At 42.8% G+C, this 17,125-nt stretch overlaps 1 protein-coding gene across 1 annotated transcript in view; it reads left to right on the top strand.

The window, feature by feature from the left end:
* Positions 1–17,125, top strand: part of map3k9 (mitogen-activated protein kinase kinase kinase 9) — a 76,473-nt gene that overhangs the window by 33,600 nt on the left and 25,748 nt on the right. The window contains exon 4 of the mRNA XM_055862471.1: positions 14,338–14,518. Within this exon, the coding sequence (XP_055718446.1) occupies positions 14,338–14,518 (181 nt within the window). The remainder of the gene's footprint in view (positions 1–14,337; positions 14,519–17,125) is intronic.

Raw genomic sequence — 17,125 nt, 5'->3', positions numbered from 1 at the left:
GTAGTAATAACATGTTAGTAACATGGCCATGACATGGTTGTAACATGGTAATAACATGGTAATAATGTAGTAATAATGTAGTAGTAACGTAGTAATAGCGTAGTAATGTAGTAATAACATGTTAGTAACATGGCCATGACATGGTTGTAACATGGTAATAATGTAGTAATAATGTAGTAATGACGTAGTAGTAACGTAGTAACAGCGTAGTAATGTAGTAATAACATGTTAGTAACATGGCCATGACATGGTTGTAACATGGTAATAACATGGTAATAATTTAGTAATAATGTAGTAATAACGTAGTAGTAACATGGTAATAGCGTAGTAGTAACGTAGTAATATCGTAGTAACGTAGTAATAACGTAGTAATGTAGTAATAACGTAGTAGTAATGTAGTAATAACGTAGTAATGTAGTAATAACGTAGTAATAACGTAGTAATAACGTAGTAATAACGTAGTAATGTAGTAATAACGTAGTAATAACGTAGTAATGTAGTAATGTAGTAATAACGTAGTAATGTAGTAATAACGTAGTAATAACGTAGTAATAACGTAGTAATAACGTAGTAATAACGTAGTAATGTAGTAATAACGTAGTAATAACGTAGTAATAACGTAGTAGTAACGTAGTAATAACGTAGTAATGTAGTAATAATGTAGTAACGTAGTAATAGCGTAGTAATGTAGTAATAACATGTTAGTAACATGGCCATGACATGGTTGTAACATGGTAATAACATGGTAATAATGTAGTAATAATGTAGTAATAATGTAGTAATAACGTAGTAATGTAGTAATAATGTAGTAGTAACGTATTAATAGCGTAGTAATGTAGTAATAATGTAGTAGTAACGTAGTAATAACGTAGTAGTAACGTAGTAAGAACGTAGTAGTAACGTAGTAAGAACGTAGTAATAGCGTAGTAATGTAGTAGTAACATGGTAGTAACATGGTAATAACATGGTAGTAACATGGTAATAACGTAGTAATAACGTAGTAATAGCGTAGTAATGTAGTAGTAACATGGTAGTAACATGGTAATAACATGGTAGTAACATGGTAATAACATGGTAGTAACATGGTAGTAACGTGGTAATAACGTAGTAATAGCGTAGTAATGTAGTAGTAACATGGTAGTAACATGGTAATAACATGGTAGTAACATGGTAATAATGTAGTAATAACGTAGCGATAACATGGTAGTAGCGTGTGCATAACATTAAATGAATCACTTGTGTTGCACATAGCCGTGGGAAGATGTTTTGAGTTGAGGGGGGGGTTCTGACTGCGGGGAGGGGAGTAGTCTAAGCATAGGTTAAGATTGGATAACAGTAGTCACTGCTAGGTTAATTTAACTCATGACTGTTTGGAAAACACATTTATGCGGCACTATTACAATGTGTGTGTGTGTGTGTGTGTGTGTGTGTGTGTGTGTGTGTGTGTGTGTGTGTGTGTGTGTGAGGGAGAGAACTAGAGGAGTGTTGTAACTAAATGAGGAAACACAGCGTTGTGCCTACTAAAACTGAGCACAAATGGACAGCTATGTGATCCGTCTCGAGAGAAAAGCGCTCACCTCGATCCAGCACCATCAGGTGGAAAGCGCCACTCGCTGGGCCGCGCCCAACACTGTGTTAGACTACTGGGCTGGTACTCTACCTCTTTGACGTGGGCAGGAGCAGGCCTTCGAGGCCAGGCAGAGAGAATGCCATGTTCCTTATTTGATATTGGTCACTTTCCCTTTTCTCCAAGTTTTAGAATGATAAACTAATAAAAAATAGTATCAATCAAATGTATTTATGAAGCCCTTTTTACATCAGCTGGTATCTCAAAGTGCTGTACAGAAACCCAGACTAAAACCCCAAACAGCAAGCAATACAGGTTTAGAAGCACGGTGGCTAGGAAAAACTCCCTAAAAAGGCCAAAACCTAGGAAGGAACCTAGAGAGGAACCAGGCTATGAGGGGTGGCCAGTCCTCTTCTGGCTGTGCCGGAGATTATAACAGTACATGGCAAAGATGTTCAGACGTTCATAGATGACCAGCAGGGTCAAATAGTAATAATCACAGTAGTTGTAGAGGATGCAACAGGTCAGCACCTCAGGAGTAAATGTCAGTTGGCTTTTCATAGACAATCATTCAGTTAGAGAGCAGGTGCGGTAAAAAGAGAGAAGGTCGAAAACAGCAGGTCCGGGACAAAGTAACACGTCCGGTGAACAGGTCAGGGTTCCATATCCGCAGGCAGAACAGTTGAATCTGGAGCAGCAGCACGACCAGGTGGACTGGGGACAGCAAGGAGTCATCATGCCAGGTAGTCCTGAGGCATGGTCCTAGGGCTCAGGTCCTCCGAGAGAAAGAAAGAGAAAGAAAGAGAGAGAGAGAGAGAATTTTTAGGGAAAGGCGTTCCGTTAGCGACCCACCTCGACAACATCCGGTGAAATTGCAGAGCGCCAAATTCAAAATACAGAAATACTCATTATAATAATTCAGAAAACAAAACATATTTTACATAGGTTTAAAAATGAACTTCTTGTGAATCCAACCACGGTGTCAGATTTAAAAAATGCTTTATGGCGAAAGCATACCTTACGATTATTTGAGAACATAGCCCACTAGACAAATCATTACAAACAGTAACCAGCCAAGTAGAAGAGTTACACAAGTCAGAAATAGAGATCAAATTAATCCCTTACCTTTGATGATCTTCATCGTTCTGTTATACTCACAGACACTATTTTAACAGTTTTGGAATCTTTAGAGTGTTTTCTATCCAAATCTACCAGTTATATGCATATCATATCTTCTGGGCCCGAGAAGCAGGCAGTTTAATTTGGGCATGCATTTCATCCAAAATTCCGACTGCTGCCCCCTACCCTAGTGAAGTTAAACCATGTGAAGGGATGGTTAAGGGGGAACCAATTATCTCTTGGCTCCACAATGTCTGTGCACAAGTCACTCCCCTCAGTGAGCTTGTCCAGGAGTGGGGAGAAGAGGGGGTGTATTTGAGATGGGAGTATCTAAAGTTGACAATTGTTACATTTACATTTACATTTAAGTCATTTAGCAGACGCTCTTATCCAGAGCGACTTACAAATTGGTGCATTCACCTAATGACATCCAGTGGAACAGCCACTTTACAATAGTGCATCTAAATCTTTTAAGGGGGGGGGGGGGCAGAAGGATTGCTTTATCCTATCCTAGGTATTCCTTGAAGAGGTGGGGTTTCAGGTGTCTCCGGAAGGTGGTGATTGACTCCGCTGTCCTGGCGTCGTGAGGGAGTTTGTTCCACCATTGGGGTGCCAGAGCAGCGAACAGTTTTGACTGGGCTGAGCGGGAACTGTACTTCCTCAGTGGTAGGGAGGCGAGCAGGCCAGAGGTGGATGAACGCAGTGCCCTTGTTTGGGTGTAGGGCCTGATCAGAGCCTGAAGGTACTGAGGTGCCGTTCCCCTCACAGCTCCGTAGGCAAGCACCATGGTCTTGTAGCGGATGCGAGCTTCAACTGGAAGCCAGTGGAGAGAGCGGAGGAGCGGGGTGACGTGAGAGAACTTGGGAAGGTTGAACACCAGACGGGCTGCGGCGTTCTGGATGAGTTGTAGGGGTTTGATGGCACAGGCAGGGAGCCCAGCCAACAGCGAGTTGCAGTAATCCAGACGGGAGATGACAAGTGCCTGGATTAGGACCTGCGCCGCTTCCTGTGTGAGGCAGGGTCGTACTCTGCGGATGTTGTAGAGCATGAACCTACAGGAACGGGCCACCGCCTTGATGTTAGTTGAGAACGACAGGGTGTTGTCCAGGATCACGCCAAGGTTCTTAGCGCTCTGGGAGGAGGACACAATGGAGTTGTCAACCGTGATGGCGAGATCATGGAACGGGCAGTCCTTCCCCGGGAGGAAGAGCAGCTCCGTCTTGCCGAGGTTCAGCTTGAGGTGGTGATCCGTCATCCACACTGATATGTCTGCCAGACATGCAGAGATGCGATTCGCCACCTGGTCATCAGAAGGGGGAAAGGAGAAGATTAGTTGTGTGTCGTCTGCATAGCAATGATAGGAGAGACCATGTGAGGTTATGACAGAGCCAAGTGACTTGGTGTATAGCGAGAATAGGAGAGGGCCTAGAACAGAGCCCTGGGGGACACCAGTGGTGAGAGCGCGTGGTGAGGAGACAGATTCTCGCCACGCCACCTGGTAGGAGCGACCTGTCAGGTAGGACGCAATCCAAGCGTGGGCCGTGCCGGAGATGCCCAACTCGGAGAGGGTGGAGAGGAGGATCTGATGGTTCACAGTATCGAAGGCAGCCGATAGGTCTAGAAGGATGAGAGCAGAGGAAAGAGAGTTAGCTTTAGCAGTGCGGAGCGCCTCCGTGATACAGAGAAGAGCAGTCTCAGTTGAGTGACTAGTCTTGAAACCTGACTGATTTGGATCAAGAAGGTCATTCTGAGAGAGATAGCAGGAGAGCTGGCCAAGGACGGCACGTTCAAGAGTTTTGGAGAGAAAAGAAAGAAGGGATACTGGTCTGTAGTTGTTGACATCGGAGGGATCGAGTGTAGGTTTTTTCAGAAGGGGTGCAACTCTCGCTCTCTTGAAGACGGAAGGGACGTAGCCAGCGGTCAGGGATGAGTTGATGAGCGAGGTGAGGTAAGGGAGAAGGTCTCCGGAAATGGTCTGGAGAAGAGAGGAGGGGATAGGGTCAAGCGGGCAGGTTGTTGGGCGGCCGGCCGTCACAAGACGCGAGATTTCATCTGGAGAGAGAGGAGAGAAAGAGGTCAAAGCACAGGGTAGGGCAGTGTGAGCAGAACCAGCGGTGTCGTTTGACTTAGCAAACGAGGATCGGATGTCGTCGACCTTCTTTTCAAAATGGTTGACGAAGTCGTCTGCAGAGAGGGAGGAGGGGGGGGGAGGGGGAGGAGGATTCAGGAGGGAGGAGAAGGTGGCAAAGAGCTTCCTAGGGTTAGAGGCAGATGCTTGGAATTTAGAGTGGTAGAAAGTGGCTTTAGCAGCAGAGACAGAAGAGGAAAATGTAGAGAGGAGGGAGTGAAAGGATGCCAGGTCCGCAGGGAGGCGACCTGGCATCCAACATTACCATTGGATGAGGTAATGTTTTGGTACTATGAAGTACCAAGAACGAGATTAGAACCTCGTCTTAGAGAGCAAACTGAACGATAATTTATAGCTAATGCTATCTGGCTATGGGATACTCCTCTCTCAAGTAAAAGGCCCTTTGTGAAGTTCCTGAGATCTGTGGTTCGTCATGTGAGTTGAGAGGGGTGTATCTTGGCTATAAAAGATACTAGTATTCTTCTGTAGGGACTCTCAGAATTCATTATAGACACTGAATTGATCTGAGAGTCAAAGGACTATTGTAAAGCTCATATTATTAAAGATGAAGTTTAAGTATAACTCTGACTGGTGTGTGGTTTGTAAACTCTCCTCATTTAGTAATACAGGAAATTACCACGACAAGGGCCAGTAGGTGGCACTCTTTCCTCTGGTCTAAAAAAGATCCCAATGTCCCAGGGCAGTGATTGGGGACACTGCCCTGTGTAGGGTGCTGTCTTTCGGATGGGATGTTAAACGGATGTCCTGACTGAGGTCATTAAAGATCCCATGGCACTTATTGTAAGAGTAGTGGTGTTAACCCCGGTGTCCTGGCTACATTCCCAATCTGGCTCTCATACCATCACGGTCACCTAATCATCCCCAGTTTACGATTGGCTCATTCATCCCCCTCCTCTCCCCTGTAACCATTCCCCAGGTTGTTGCTGTAAATGAGAATGTGTTCTCTGTCAACTTACCTGGTAAAATGATGGATAAAAAAATAAAAAAATAAAATAAAAATACTGTATAGGCATTCAATTGAAACAGAGCTGAGATCTCTCCATGCAGAATGGGGCCCAAAACAGAGCTGAGATCTCTCCATGCAGAATGGGGCCCAAAACAGAGCTGAGATCTCTCCATGCAGAATGGGGCCCAAAACAGAGCTGAGAGCTATCCATGCAGAATGGGGCCTTAAACAGAGCTGAGATCTCTCCATGCAGAATGGGGCCCAAAACAGAGCTGAGATCTCTCCATGCAGAATGGGGCCCAAAACAGAGCTGAGATCTCTCCATGCAGAATGGGGCCCATAACAGAGCTGAGATCTCTCCATGCAGAATGGGGCCCAAAACAGAGCTGAGATCTCTCCATGCAGAATGGGGCCCAAAACAGAGCTGAGAGCTCTCCATGCAGAATGGGGCCTTAAACAGAGCTGAGAGCTCTCCATACAGAATGGGGCCTTAAACAGAGCTGAGATCTCTCCATGCAGAATGGGGCCCAAAACAGAGCTGAGATCTCTCCATGCAGAATGGGGCCCAAATATAAATATCCTATTTTCCCCCCTCTCCTTTACCCCAATACCATTAACATTTATATTACTAATGCATTTGAAAAAATTATTTTATCGTTTTGTATTTTGCAACAACACAAATTCTTACACCTTTTCTCCAGTTTTACGATCTCACAACCAGGGAGGGCTTCAGCACCTCCAGCACCCCTACTTCCCACGGCTATGAGGTTGCACATGACACCTCACACTCGTCAGCCGAGTATTTTCTGAGTGGCAGGAAAAACATTAGGAGAACCCCATCAATACCCAGTTAGATGATCATTGATATCAATACCCAGTTAGATGATCATTGATATCAATACCCAGTTAGATGATCATTGATATCAATTCCCAGTTAGATGATCATTGATATCAATACCCAGTTAGATGATCATTGATATCAATAGCCTGTTCGATGATCATTGATATCAACGAGACAGACAACAATGAGAGTTGTAGAAAGTGTGTGTGTGTGTGTGTGTGTGTGTGTGTGTGTGTGTGTGTGTGTGTGTGTGTGTGTGTGTGTGTGTGTGTGTGTGTGTGTGTGTGTGTGTGTGTGTGTGTGTGTGTGTGTGTGTGGTGGGTGTGTGTGTGAGCCCTGCAGGATCCCTTAACCCCAAGCCTATTAGACAGGATTTGTCCCATGCTCAGTCCATGCCTTCCTATTGGCTACTTCCAGTCAACACAGGCAGTTGCTCCTCTCCCGTTGGCCCGTGGCTTGTGCTTAGCCCCGTTCCCTTGGCTGTGATTGACTGTTTTTGAGGTGACAAGCCAATAGCATCATCAGTTCAGTAAGGTGACAGGTCTATCCCAGATACACGCTGTTAATGTACGTAAGCCCACATCCAGGGGGCATCCACACTATTAGATTGTTGTTTACCTGGTGAGCACTGGCAGAGCACCCCCCCCCCACAAGGCGAAGGGGCCCATGACCTTTGGGGGCCCCAACCCCTGGAGGTCGGACCCCCTAAATACCATATGAACACGTCATAAGCCATTAATTATTTTGGAGGAATTACAGGAAATTCACTTTAAAACCGCAACATTTTCTCTCAGCCTCATGACAAAATGTGTAGAAAACCAGGAAAGATTTTATCAAGGATTCTTGAAAGTCGGGACAATCCTTGTCCTTTTCTTCATTTAATTAAAAAAAATATATTTGCATTATTTGAGCTTAAAATGGTAATTTAGTGGAATTTTTTAAGGAAAATGTTTGTTTTGGGAATTTTCTAAATACTTTCAATATTATAAATTTTCACGTCAGCTCTATGCCTGGAAATTCCCTGGTCTGGAGCAAAGGATCCCAATTTCAAACTCTCCAAAAAGTTTTTTAAATAAAACTAGCAATAGTGGACATTAACTGAAATAAATCTATATGTTGTTTCTTGTAATAGTCTTCTGGGAATAATTATTATTTATTTAATGAATATTTTTAATGAATTAAATAATATTTCTCTCAAAAACTTTGATTCCTAAAAGACATTTCTGGACATTTGGTGAACATTTGGTCTAAAATCCTAAATGGATCAGGAATGAGCAGGGTCACCTATACCATAAGGACCCCTTTATTCATGTCCTCATTACATCTAGTTCAACAAGACCACTCATGGTCTGGAATGTTCTCTACTGTTGATAGATGTAAACAAACAATATTGGAATCACCATGGTTACAACCATAAACTGTCAACTCCATCTCTCTGATAGATTTAGCTCTTTCCTGCAGTCATTGACCAATAGGCCCTCTTTGGTCTCATGGGTGTAATGTTATTCATATTTTTCATAATTTCATAATTCATAAAGATTTTTTTTTTTTAACATTGAATAAAACTGTATTTATGTCAAATGGTTTTGTTATATTTCAGTCTTCTGTGATGTACAGTTGAAGTCGGAAGTTTACAGACACATAGGTTGGAATCATTCAAATTCGTTTTTCAACCACTCCACAAATATCTTGTTGACAAACTATAGTTTTGGCAAGTCGGGTAGGTCATCTACTTTGTGCATGACACAAGTAATTTTTCCAACAATTGTTTACAGACAGATTATTTCACTTATAATTCACTGTATCACAATTCCATTGGGTCAGAAGTTTACTGTGCCTTTAAACAGCTTGGAAAATTCCAGAAAATTAAGTCATGGCTTTAGAAGCTTCTGATAGGCTAATTGACATCATTTGAGTCAATTGGAGGTGTAGCTGTGGATGTATTTCAAGGCCTACCTTCAATCTCAGTGCCTCTTTGCTTGACATCATGGGAAAATCAAAATAAATAAGCCAAGACCTCAGAAAATAAATTGTAGACCTCCACAAGTCTGGTTCATCCTTGGGAGCAATTTCCAAACGCCTGAAGATACCATGTTCATCTGTACAAACAATAGTACGCAAGTATAAACACCATGGGACCACACAGCCGTCATACCGCTCAGAAAGGAGACGTGTTCTGTCTCCTAGTGTCACGCCCTGACCATATAGATCCTTTTATTCTCTATGTTGGTTAGGTCGGGGTGTGACTAGGGTGGGTTATCTAGGTTATTATTTGTCTATGTTGGGCTGTTATGGTTCTCAATCAGAGGCAGCTGTCTATTGTTGTCTCTGATTGGGAATCATATTTAGGCAGCCTTTTGTCCACTGGGTTTTTGTGGGATCTTGTTTGTTTTTGTGTAGTTGCCAGTTGCACTGCATTTGATTTCACGTTATGTTTTTGTTCTGTATTGTTTTGGTTTCTTTAACTAAACATGTGGAACTCTATGCACGCTGCTCCTTGGTCCGTTAATTCTACAAACAAACGTGACACCTAGAGATGAACGTACTTTGGTGCGAAAAGTGCAAATCAATCCCAGAACAACAGCAAAGGACCTTGTGAAGATGCTGGAGGAAACAGGTACACAAGTATCTATATCCACAGTAAAACGAGTCCTATATCGACATAACCTGATAAGCCGCTCAGCAAAGAAGAAGCCACTGCTCCTAAACCACCATTAAAAAATCCAGACTACGGTTTGAAAATGCACATGGGGTCAAAGATCGTACTTTTTGGAGAAATGTCCTCTGGTCTGATGAAACAAAAATAGAACTGTTTGGCCATAATGACCATCGTTATGTTTGGAGGAAAGAGCGGGAGGCTTGCAAGCCGAAGAACACCATCCCAACCGTGAAGCACGGGGGTGGCAGCATCATGTTGTGGGGGTGCTTTGCTGCAGGAGGGACTGGTGCACTTCACAAAATACAAGGCATCATGAGGAAGGAAAATTATGTGGATATATTGAAGCAACATCTCAAGACATCAGTCAGGAGTTAAAGCTTGGTCGTAGATCGGTCTTTCAAATGGACAATGACCCCAAGCATACTTCCAAAGTTGTGGCAAAATGGCTTAAGGACAACAAAGTCAAGGTATTGGAGTGGCCATCACAAAGCCCTGACCTCAATCCTATAGAAAATGTGTGGGCAGAACTGAAAAAGCGTGTGCGAGCAAGGAGGCCTACAAACCTGACTCAATTACACCAGCTCTGTCAGGAGAAATGGGCCAAAATTCGACCCAACTTATTTTGGTTAGAATGAAAAACTCTCCTTCCAGACTCACATTAAGCATCTCCAATCCAAAAGTCAATCTAGAATCGGCTTCCAATTTTGCAACAAAGCATCCTTCATGCTGGCAAACATAACCTCGTAAAACTGACTATCCTAACTTACAAAATAGCCTCCAACACTCAACTCTACTTAGCAAATTGGATGCAGTCTATCACAGTGCCATCCGTTTTTTTTTAACTAGAATTAAATGTCAGGAATTGTGAAACACTGAGTTTAAATGTATTTGGCTAAGGTGTATGTAAACTTCTGACTTCAACTGTATATAAAGTGTAATTTTGGGATGCCAACTCTAAGTGTAGTACATCCCAACTATATCTGACATGGTACAGGTGTCTTCGTCTTTAAGCCCGTAACCATGTGTGTGAGGTGGATACTTTTGTTTCAAAATAGATTTAAGACTATCAATAAACACTCTGTGTGACCCTGATTTCGCCTGACTGCAGTAAAAGGTTAAACAAACAAAGAATCGGAATTTGGAATCCCCAACTGTCACCTTCATCTGCTTGATAGATTAAGGTTAAAATATGTGTCACGTTCTGTCACGTTCCTCACCTGTTTTCTGTTGTTTTGGTATGTGTTTAATTGGTCAGGGCGTGAGTTGGGGTGGGTAGTCTATGTTATGTGTTTTCTATGTTGGGTTAATGGGTTGCCTGGTATGGCTCTCAATTAGAGGCAGGTGTTTGGCGTTTCCTCTAATTGAGTCATATTAAGGTATGTTGTTTCACATTGTTTGTTGTGGGTGGTTGTCTTCCGTGTCTGTGTATGTTGCGCCACACGGGACTGTTTCGGTATGTTTGTTTGTTCGGTTTTTGTGTAGTATGTTTTCCCTGTTCGTGCGTTCTTCGTGTTACATGTAAGTTCTTAAGTGTAGATCTGTTTAGTTCGTTTTGTTAGTTTGTTAATCCTTCGAAGTGTTTGTTTTTCGTGTTTCGTCGTTTGTTTTAATAAATCATTATGTATTCACAACCCGCTGCACTTTGGTCAAATCCTTGCTACTCCTCTTCGGACGAGGAGAAGGAGGAAGCCCGTTACACATTCTGCCCTTAGTTCCTTTGTTTTGTCTTTTGTTTTAGTATGGTCAGGGCGTGAGTTGGGTGGGTTGTCTATGTTCGTTTTTCTATGATTTTCTATTTCTGTGTTTGGCCTGATATGGTTCTCAATCAGAGGCAGCTGTCAATCGTTGTCCCTGATTGGGAACCATATTTAGGTAGCCTGTTTTCTGTTGGGTTTTGTGGGTGGTTGTTTTCAGTCTTTGTGTGTCTGCACCGGACAGAACTGTTTCGGTTTTCACTTTGTTGTTTTGTAATTTGAAGTCTTCAGTTTTGGATTATTATTAAATAAGATGAACAGTAACCACGCTGCACTTTGGTCCTCACCTTCTTCCACCGACGACAGCCGTTACAATATGTTACATTTAATTCGGTTTTAGAGTCATAAAGAAACTGCATAAAAACTAAATTGCTTGAATGAAGAACAACACATTTGTCAACTCTGTAAAACGGGTGCTGATATGTTTTTGGGAGGATTTACAAAATTAATCATTTTCAATATTTGACAAATGTTTGTATTGAACTTTGATTTTGAGGCAAAAAAATATGTCTGTTTTGAGTATCTGTTGTCATCTCTGTCAGTGGCTTATCAACTCTTCTCTTATCAACTGATGGCTAACCCCCTTAATATATATTTTTTGGGTCAATATTCTGAAAAGAAAATTCCTGAGCTTGTCCTACGGGATAATTTTTGCTTTATAAATGCTGCTTTATGTTCTAAATCCAGAAAAACATGCCAAAACGTAAATGAAATTAGCCCTGGATCTGATTGAATTCCATTGTCAGTTAATTGACCGAATTTAGCCTACTCCTCGTGTTACGGTTCATTGTACTAAAGCCCGTCCATCTAGCAGTAGACCCACAGAACTTCTCCAGTACGTGAGGCGGCCCCAGCCTGTAGTCTGCAGACACACCCCTTGTTTCCTATGTAGTGCCATGTGGTACACCTGCAGCCACAACAGAGGGCCTGGCATTGTGAGGAAGAATAGAGAGTAGAGCAGAGAGTGTAGGGTGGAGAGTATAGCAACGAGCGTGGGGTGGAGAGTATAGCAGAGAGCGTGAGGTGGAGAGTATAGCAGAGAGCGTGGGGTGGAGAGTATAGCAGAGAGCGTGGCGTGGAGAGTATAGCAGAGAGCGTGGCGTGGAGAGTATAGCAGAGAGCGTGGCGTGGAGAGTATAGCAGAGAGCGTGGGGTGGAGAGTATAGCAGAGAGCGTGGGGTGGAGAGTATAGCAGAGAGCGTGGGGTGGAGAGTATAGCAGAGAGTGTAGGGTGGAGAGTAGTCCTCATATAACCCACCATATGGGGACTGAGGACTGGTGGTGTATTTGAGGACTGGTGGTGTATTTGAGGACTGGTGGTGTATATGGAGACTGGGTGGTGTATATGGAGACTGGGTGGTGTATATGGGGACTGGGGTGGTGTATATGGGGACTGGGTGGTGTATATGGGGACTGGGGTGGTGTATATGGGGACTGGGTGGTGTATATGGGGACTGGTTGGTGTATATGGGGACTGGGTGGTGTATATGGGGACTGGTGGTGTATATGGAGACTGGTGGTGTATATGGAGACTGGGTGGTGTATATGGGGACTGGGTGGTGTATATGGGGACTGGGTGGTGTATATGGGGACTGGTTGGTGTATATGGGGACTGGGTGGTGTATATGGGGACTGGTGGTGTATATGGGGACTGGGTGGTGTATATGGGGACTGGGTGGTGTATATGGAGACTGGGTGGTGTATATGGGGACTGGGTGGTGTATATGGGGACTGGGTGGTGTATATGGGGACTGGTTGGTGTATATGGGGACTGGGTGGTGTATATGGGGACTGGGTGGTGTATATGGGGACTGGGTGGTGTATATGGAGACTGGGTGGTGTATATGGGGACTGGGTGATGTATATGGGGACTGGGTGGTGTATATGGAGACTGGGTGGTGTATATGGGGACTGGGTGGTGTATATGGGGACTGGGTGGTGTATATGGGGACTGGGTGTGTATATGGGGACTGGGTGGTGTATATGGGGACAGGGTGGTGTATATGGAGACTGGGTGGTGTATATGGGGACTGGGTGGTGTATATGGAGACTGGGTGGTGTATATGGGGACTGGGTGGTGTATATGGGGACTGGGTGGTGTATATGGGGACTAGGTGGTGTATATGGGGACTGGGTGGTGTATATGGAGACTGGGTGGTGTATATGGGGACTGGGTGGTGTATATGGGGACTGGTGGTGTATATGGGGACTGGGTGGTGTATATGGGGACTGGGTGGTGTATATGGGGACTGGTGGTGTATATGGGGACTGGGTGGTGTATATGGGGACTGGGTGGTGTATATGGGGACTGGGTGGTGTATATGGGGACTGGGTGGTGTATATGGGGACTGGGTGGTGTATATGGGGACTGGGTGGTGTATATGGAGACTGGGTGGTGTATATGGGGACTGGGTGGTGTATATGGAGACTGGTGGTGTATATGGAGACTGGGTGGTGTATATGGGGACTGGGTGGTGTATATGGGGACTGGGTGGTGTATATGGGGACTGGGTGGTGTATATGGGGACTGGGTGGTGTATATGGGGACTGGGTGGTGTATATGGGGATATATTCCATTCCAGTCCTTATAATTATCCCTCCTATAGCTCCTCCCACCAGCCTCCTCTTTTGTATGTGTGTGTGTGTGTGTGTGTGTGTGTGCATGTGTGTGTGCATGGGTGTGTGTGTGTGTGTGTGTGTGTGTGTGTGTGTGTGTGTGTGTGTGTGTGTGTGTGTGTTTTATGTGTGCATGTGCGTGTGTGTGTGTGTGTTTCTATGTGCATGTGTATGTGTTATATATGTGTGTGTGTGTGTGTGTGTGTGTGTTTCTATGTGCATGTGTGTGTGTGTATGTGTTATATATGTGTGTGTGTTTTATGTGTGCATGGGTGTGATGCACAGACTCACAAGGACAACGTGAAAACTTAACATTAATCAAGGCCTGTGTTTCTTCCCTGCTTTCTTTCATTTTATACTTTAATCATCTCATTCACTTTTCTCTTTTGTTGTTTCTCTTCCTGCTTCTCCTTCTCCTCTTCCTGTCATCGTGGCCTCTTCTTGTTTTCCCTTTTGTTCTTCCCTTTATTTTGGAAAACAACTTTAATAATTTATATTTGAATGACTGCCTGCTATCCTGCCATCCCGCCACCAAAACCCCAATTGGCCTGTATCCCTCTACATTCAAACCCCTCCTACCTTCCAACACACCCATGTTACCGTTCTCCACCCACTCGCCCCCCGCCCCAACCAAAACCCTCCTCGTCACTCCCTCCCTCACCAACACCCGCCCTCTTCTGGACCAGTCCTGATCCTGGAAAAGGTGGAGATGGAGGATCTGACCAACAAGACGTTGAAGATCACCGACTTCGGCCTGGCGAGGGAGTGGCACCGTACCACCAAGATGTCCGCCGCCGGTACCTACGCCTGGATGGCACCTGAGGTCATCCGTTCCTCCACCTTCTCTAAAGGCAGCGACGTCTGGAGGTGGGCTGGGGGGGGTTGCATGGGCCGGGATAGGAAGTGATGAGGCAGGAAACTGTCTGTTCTATCTCATTTAGATCTAGAGGGCTGGAGGAGTAATTTATTCAGTTCTGGATCTAGTAAAGCATTGAGTCATGTATTCAGTTCTGGATCTAGTAAAGCATTGAGTCATTTATTCAGCTCTGGATCTAGTAAAGCATTGAGTCATTTATTCAGCTCTTGATCTAGTAAAGCATTGAGTCATTTATTCAGCTCTTGATCTAGTAAAGCATTGAGTATTTTATTCAGCTCTTGATCTAGTAAAGCATTGAGTCATTTATTCAGCTCTTGATCTAGTAAAGCATTGAGTATTTTATTCAGCTCTTGATCTGGTAAAGCATTGAGTAATTTATTCAGCTCTTGATCTGGTAAAGCATTGAGTCATTTATTCAGCTCTTGATCTGGTAAAGCATTGAGTGTTTTATTCAGCTCTTGATCTGGTAAAGCATTGAGTATTTTATTCAGCTCTTGATCTGGTAAAGCATTGAGTAATTTATTCAGCTCTTGATCTAGTAAAGCATTGAGTCATTTATTCAGCTCTTGATCTAGTAAAGCATTGAGTAATTTATTCAGTTCTGGATCTAGTAAAGCATTGAGTCATGTATTCAGTTCTGGATCTAGTAAAGCATTGAGTCATTTATTCAGCTCTGGATCTAGTAAAGCATTGAGTCATTTATTCAGCTCTTGATCTAGTAAAGCATTGAGTCATTTATTCAGCTCTTGATCTAGTAAAGCATTGAGTAATTTATTCAGCTCTTGATCAGGTAAAGCATTGAGTCATTTATTCAGCTCTTGATCTAGTAAAGCATTGAGTATTTTATTCAGCTCTTGATCTGGTAAAGCATTGAGTATTTTATTCAGCTCTTGATCTGGTAAAGCATTGAGTAATTTATTCAGCTTTTGATCTGGTAAAGCATTGAGTCATTTATTCAGCTCTTGATCTGGTAAAGCATTGAGTCATTTATTCAGCTCTTGATCTAGTAAAGCATTGAGTCATTTATTCAGCTCTTGATCTAGTAAAGCATTGAGTCATTTATTCAGCTCTTGATCTGGTAAAGCATTGAGTCATTTATTCAGCTCTTGATCTGGTAAAGCAATGAGTCATTTATTCAGCTCTTGATCTAGTAAAGCATTGAGTCATTTATTCAGCTCTTGATCTAGTAAAGCATTGAGTCATTTATTCAGCTCTGGATCTAGTAAAGCATTGAGTCATTTATTCAGCTCTTGATCTGGTAAAGCATTGAGTAATTTATTCAGCTCTTGATCTAGTAAAGCATTGAGTCATTTATTCAGCTCTTGATCTAGTAAAGCATTGAGTCATTTATTCAGCTCTTGATCTAGTAAAGCATTGAGTCATTTATTTAGCTCTTGATCTGGTAAAGCATTGAGTCATTTATTCAGCTCTTGATCTGGTAAAGCATTGAGTCATTTATTCAGCTCTTGATCTAGTAAAGCATTGAGTCATTTATTCAGCTCTTGATCTAGTAAAGCATTGAGTCATTTATTCAGCTCTGGATCTAGTAAAGCATTGAGTCATTTATTCAGCTCTTGATCTGGTAAAGCATTGAGTCAGTTATTCAGCTCTTGATCTGGTAAAGCATTGAGTCATTTATTCAGTTCTGTATCTAGTAAAGCATTGAGTCATTTATTCAGCTTTGGATCTAGTAAAGCATTGAGTCATTTATTCAGCTCTGGATCTAGTAAAGCATTGAGTCATTTATGCAGCTTTGGATCTAGTAAAGCATTGAGTCATTTATTCAGCTCTGGATCTAGTAAAGCATTGAGTCATTTATTCAGCTCTGGATCTAGTAAAGCATTGAGTCATTTATTCAGCTTTGGATCTAGTAAAGCATTGAGTCATTTATTCAGCTCTGGATCTAGTAAAGCATTGAGTCATTTATGCAGCTTTGGATCTAGTAAAGCATTGAGTAATTTATTCAGCTCTGGATCTAGTAAAGCATTGAGTCATTTATTCAGCTCTGGTTCTAGTAAAGCATTGAGTCATTTATTCAGCTTTGGATCTAGTAAAGCATTGAGTCATTTATTCAGCTCTGGATCTAGTAAAGCATTGAGTCATGTATTCAGCTCTTGATCTAGTAAAGCATTGAGTCATTTATTCAGCTCTGGATCTAGTAAAGCATTGAGTCATTTATTCAGCTCTTGATCTGGTAAAGCATTGAGTCATGTATTCAGCTCTTGATCTAGTAAAGCATTGAGTCATTTATTCAGCTATTGATCTGGTAAAGCATTGAGTCATGTATTCAGCTCTTGATCTAGTAAAGCATTGAGTCATTTATTCAGCTTTGGATCTAGTAAAGCATTGAGTCATTTATTCAGCTCTGGATCTAGTAAAGCATTGAGTCATTTATTCAGCTCTGGATCTAGTAAAGCATTGAGTCATTTATTCAGCTCTTGATCTGGTAAAGCATTGAGTCATTTATTCAGCTCTTGATCTAGTAAAGCATTGAGTCATTTATTCAGCTTTGGATCTAGTAAAGCATTGAGTCATTTATTCAGCTCTGGATCTAGTAAAGCATTGAGTCATGTATTCAGCTATTGATCTAGTAAAGC

The sequence above is a fragment of the Salvelinus fontinalis genome, chromosome 15, assembly GCF_029448725.1.
Source record: "Salvelinus fontinalis isolate EN_2023a chromosome 15, ASM2944872v1, whole genome shotgun sequence".
Classification (NCBI taxonomy): Eukaryota; Metazoa; Chordata; class Actinopteri; order Salmoniformes; family Salmonidae; genus Salvelinus; species Salvelinus fontinalis.
The sequence above is the reverse complement of the archived record's forward strand: the minus strand, read 5'-3'. Positions and strand labels throughout refer to the sequence as shown.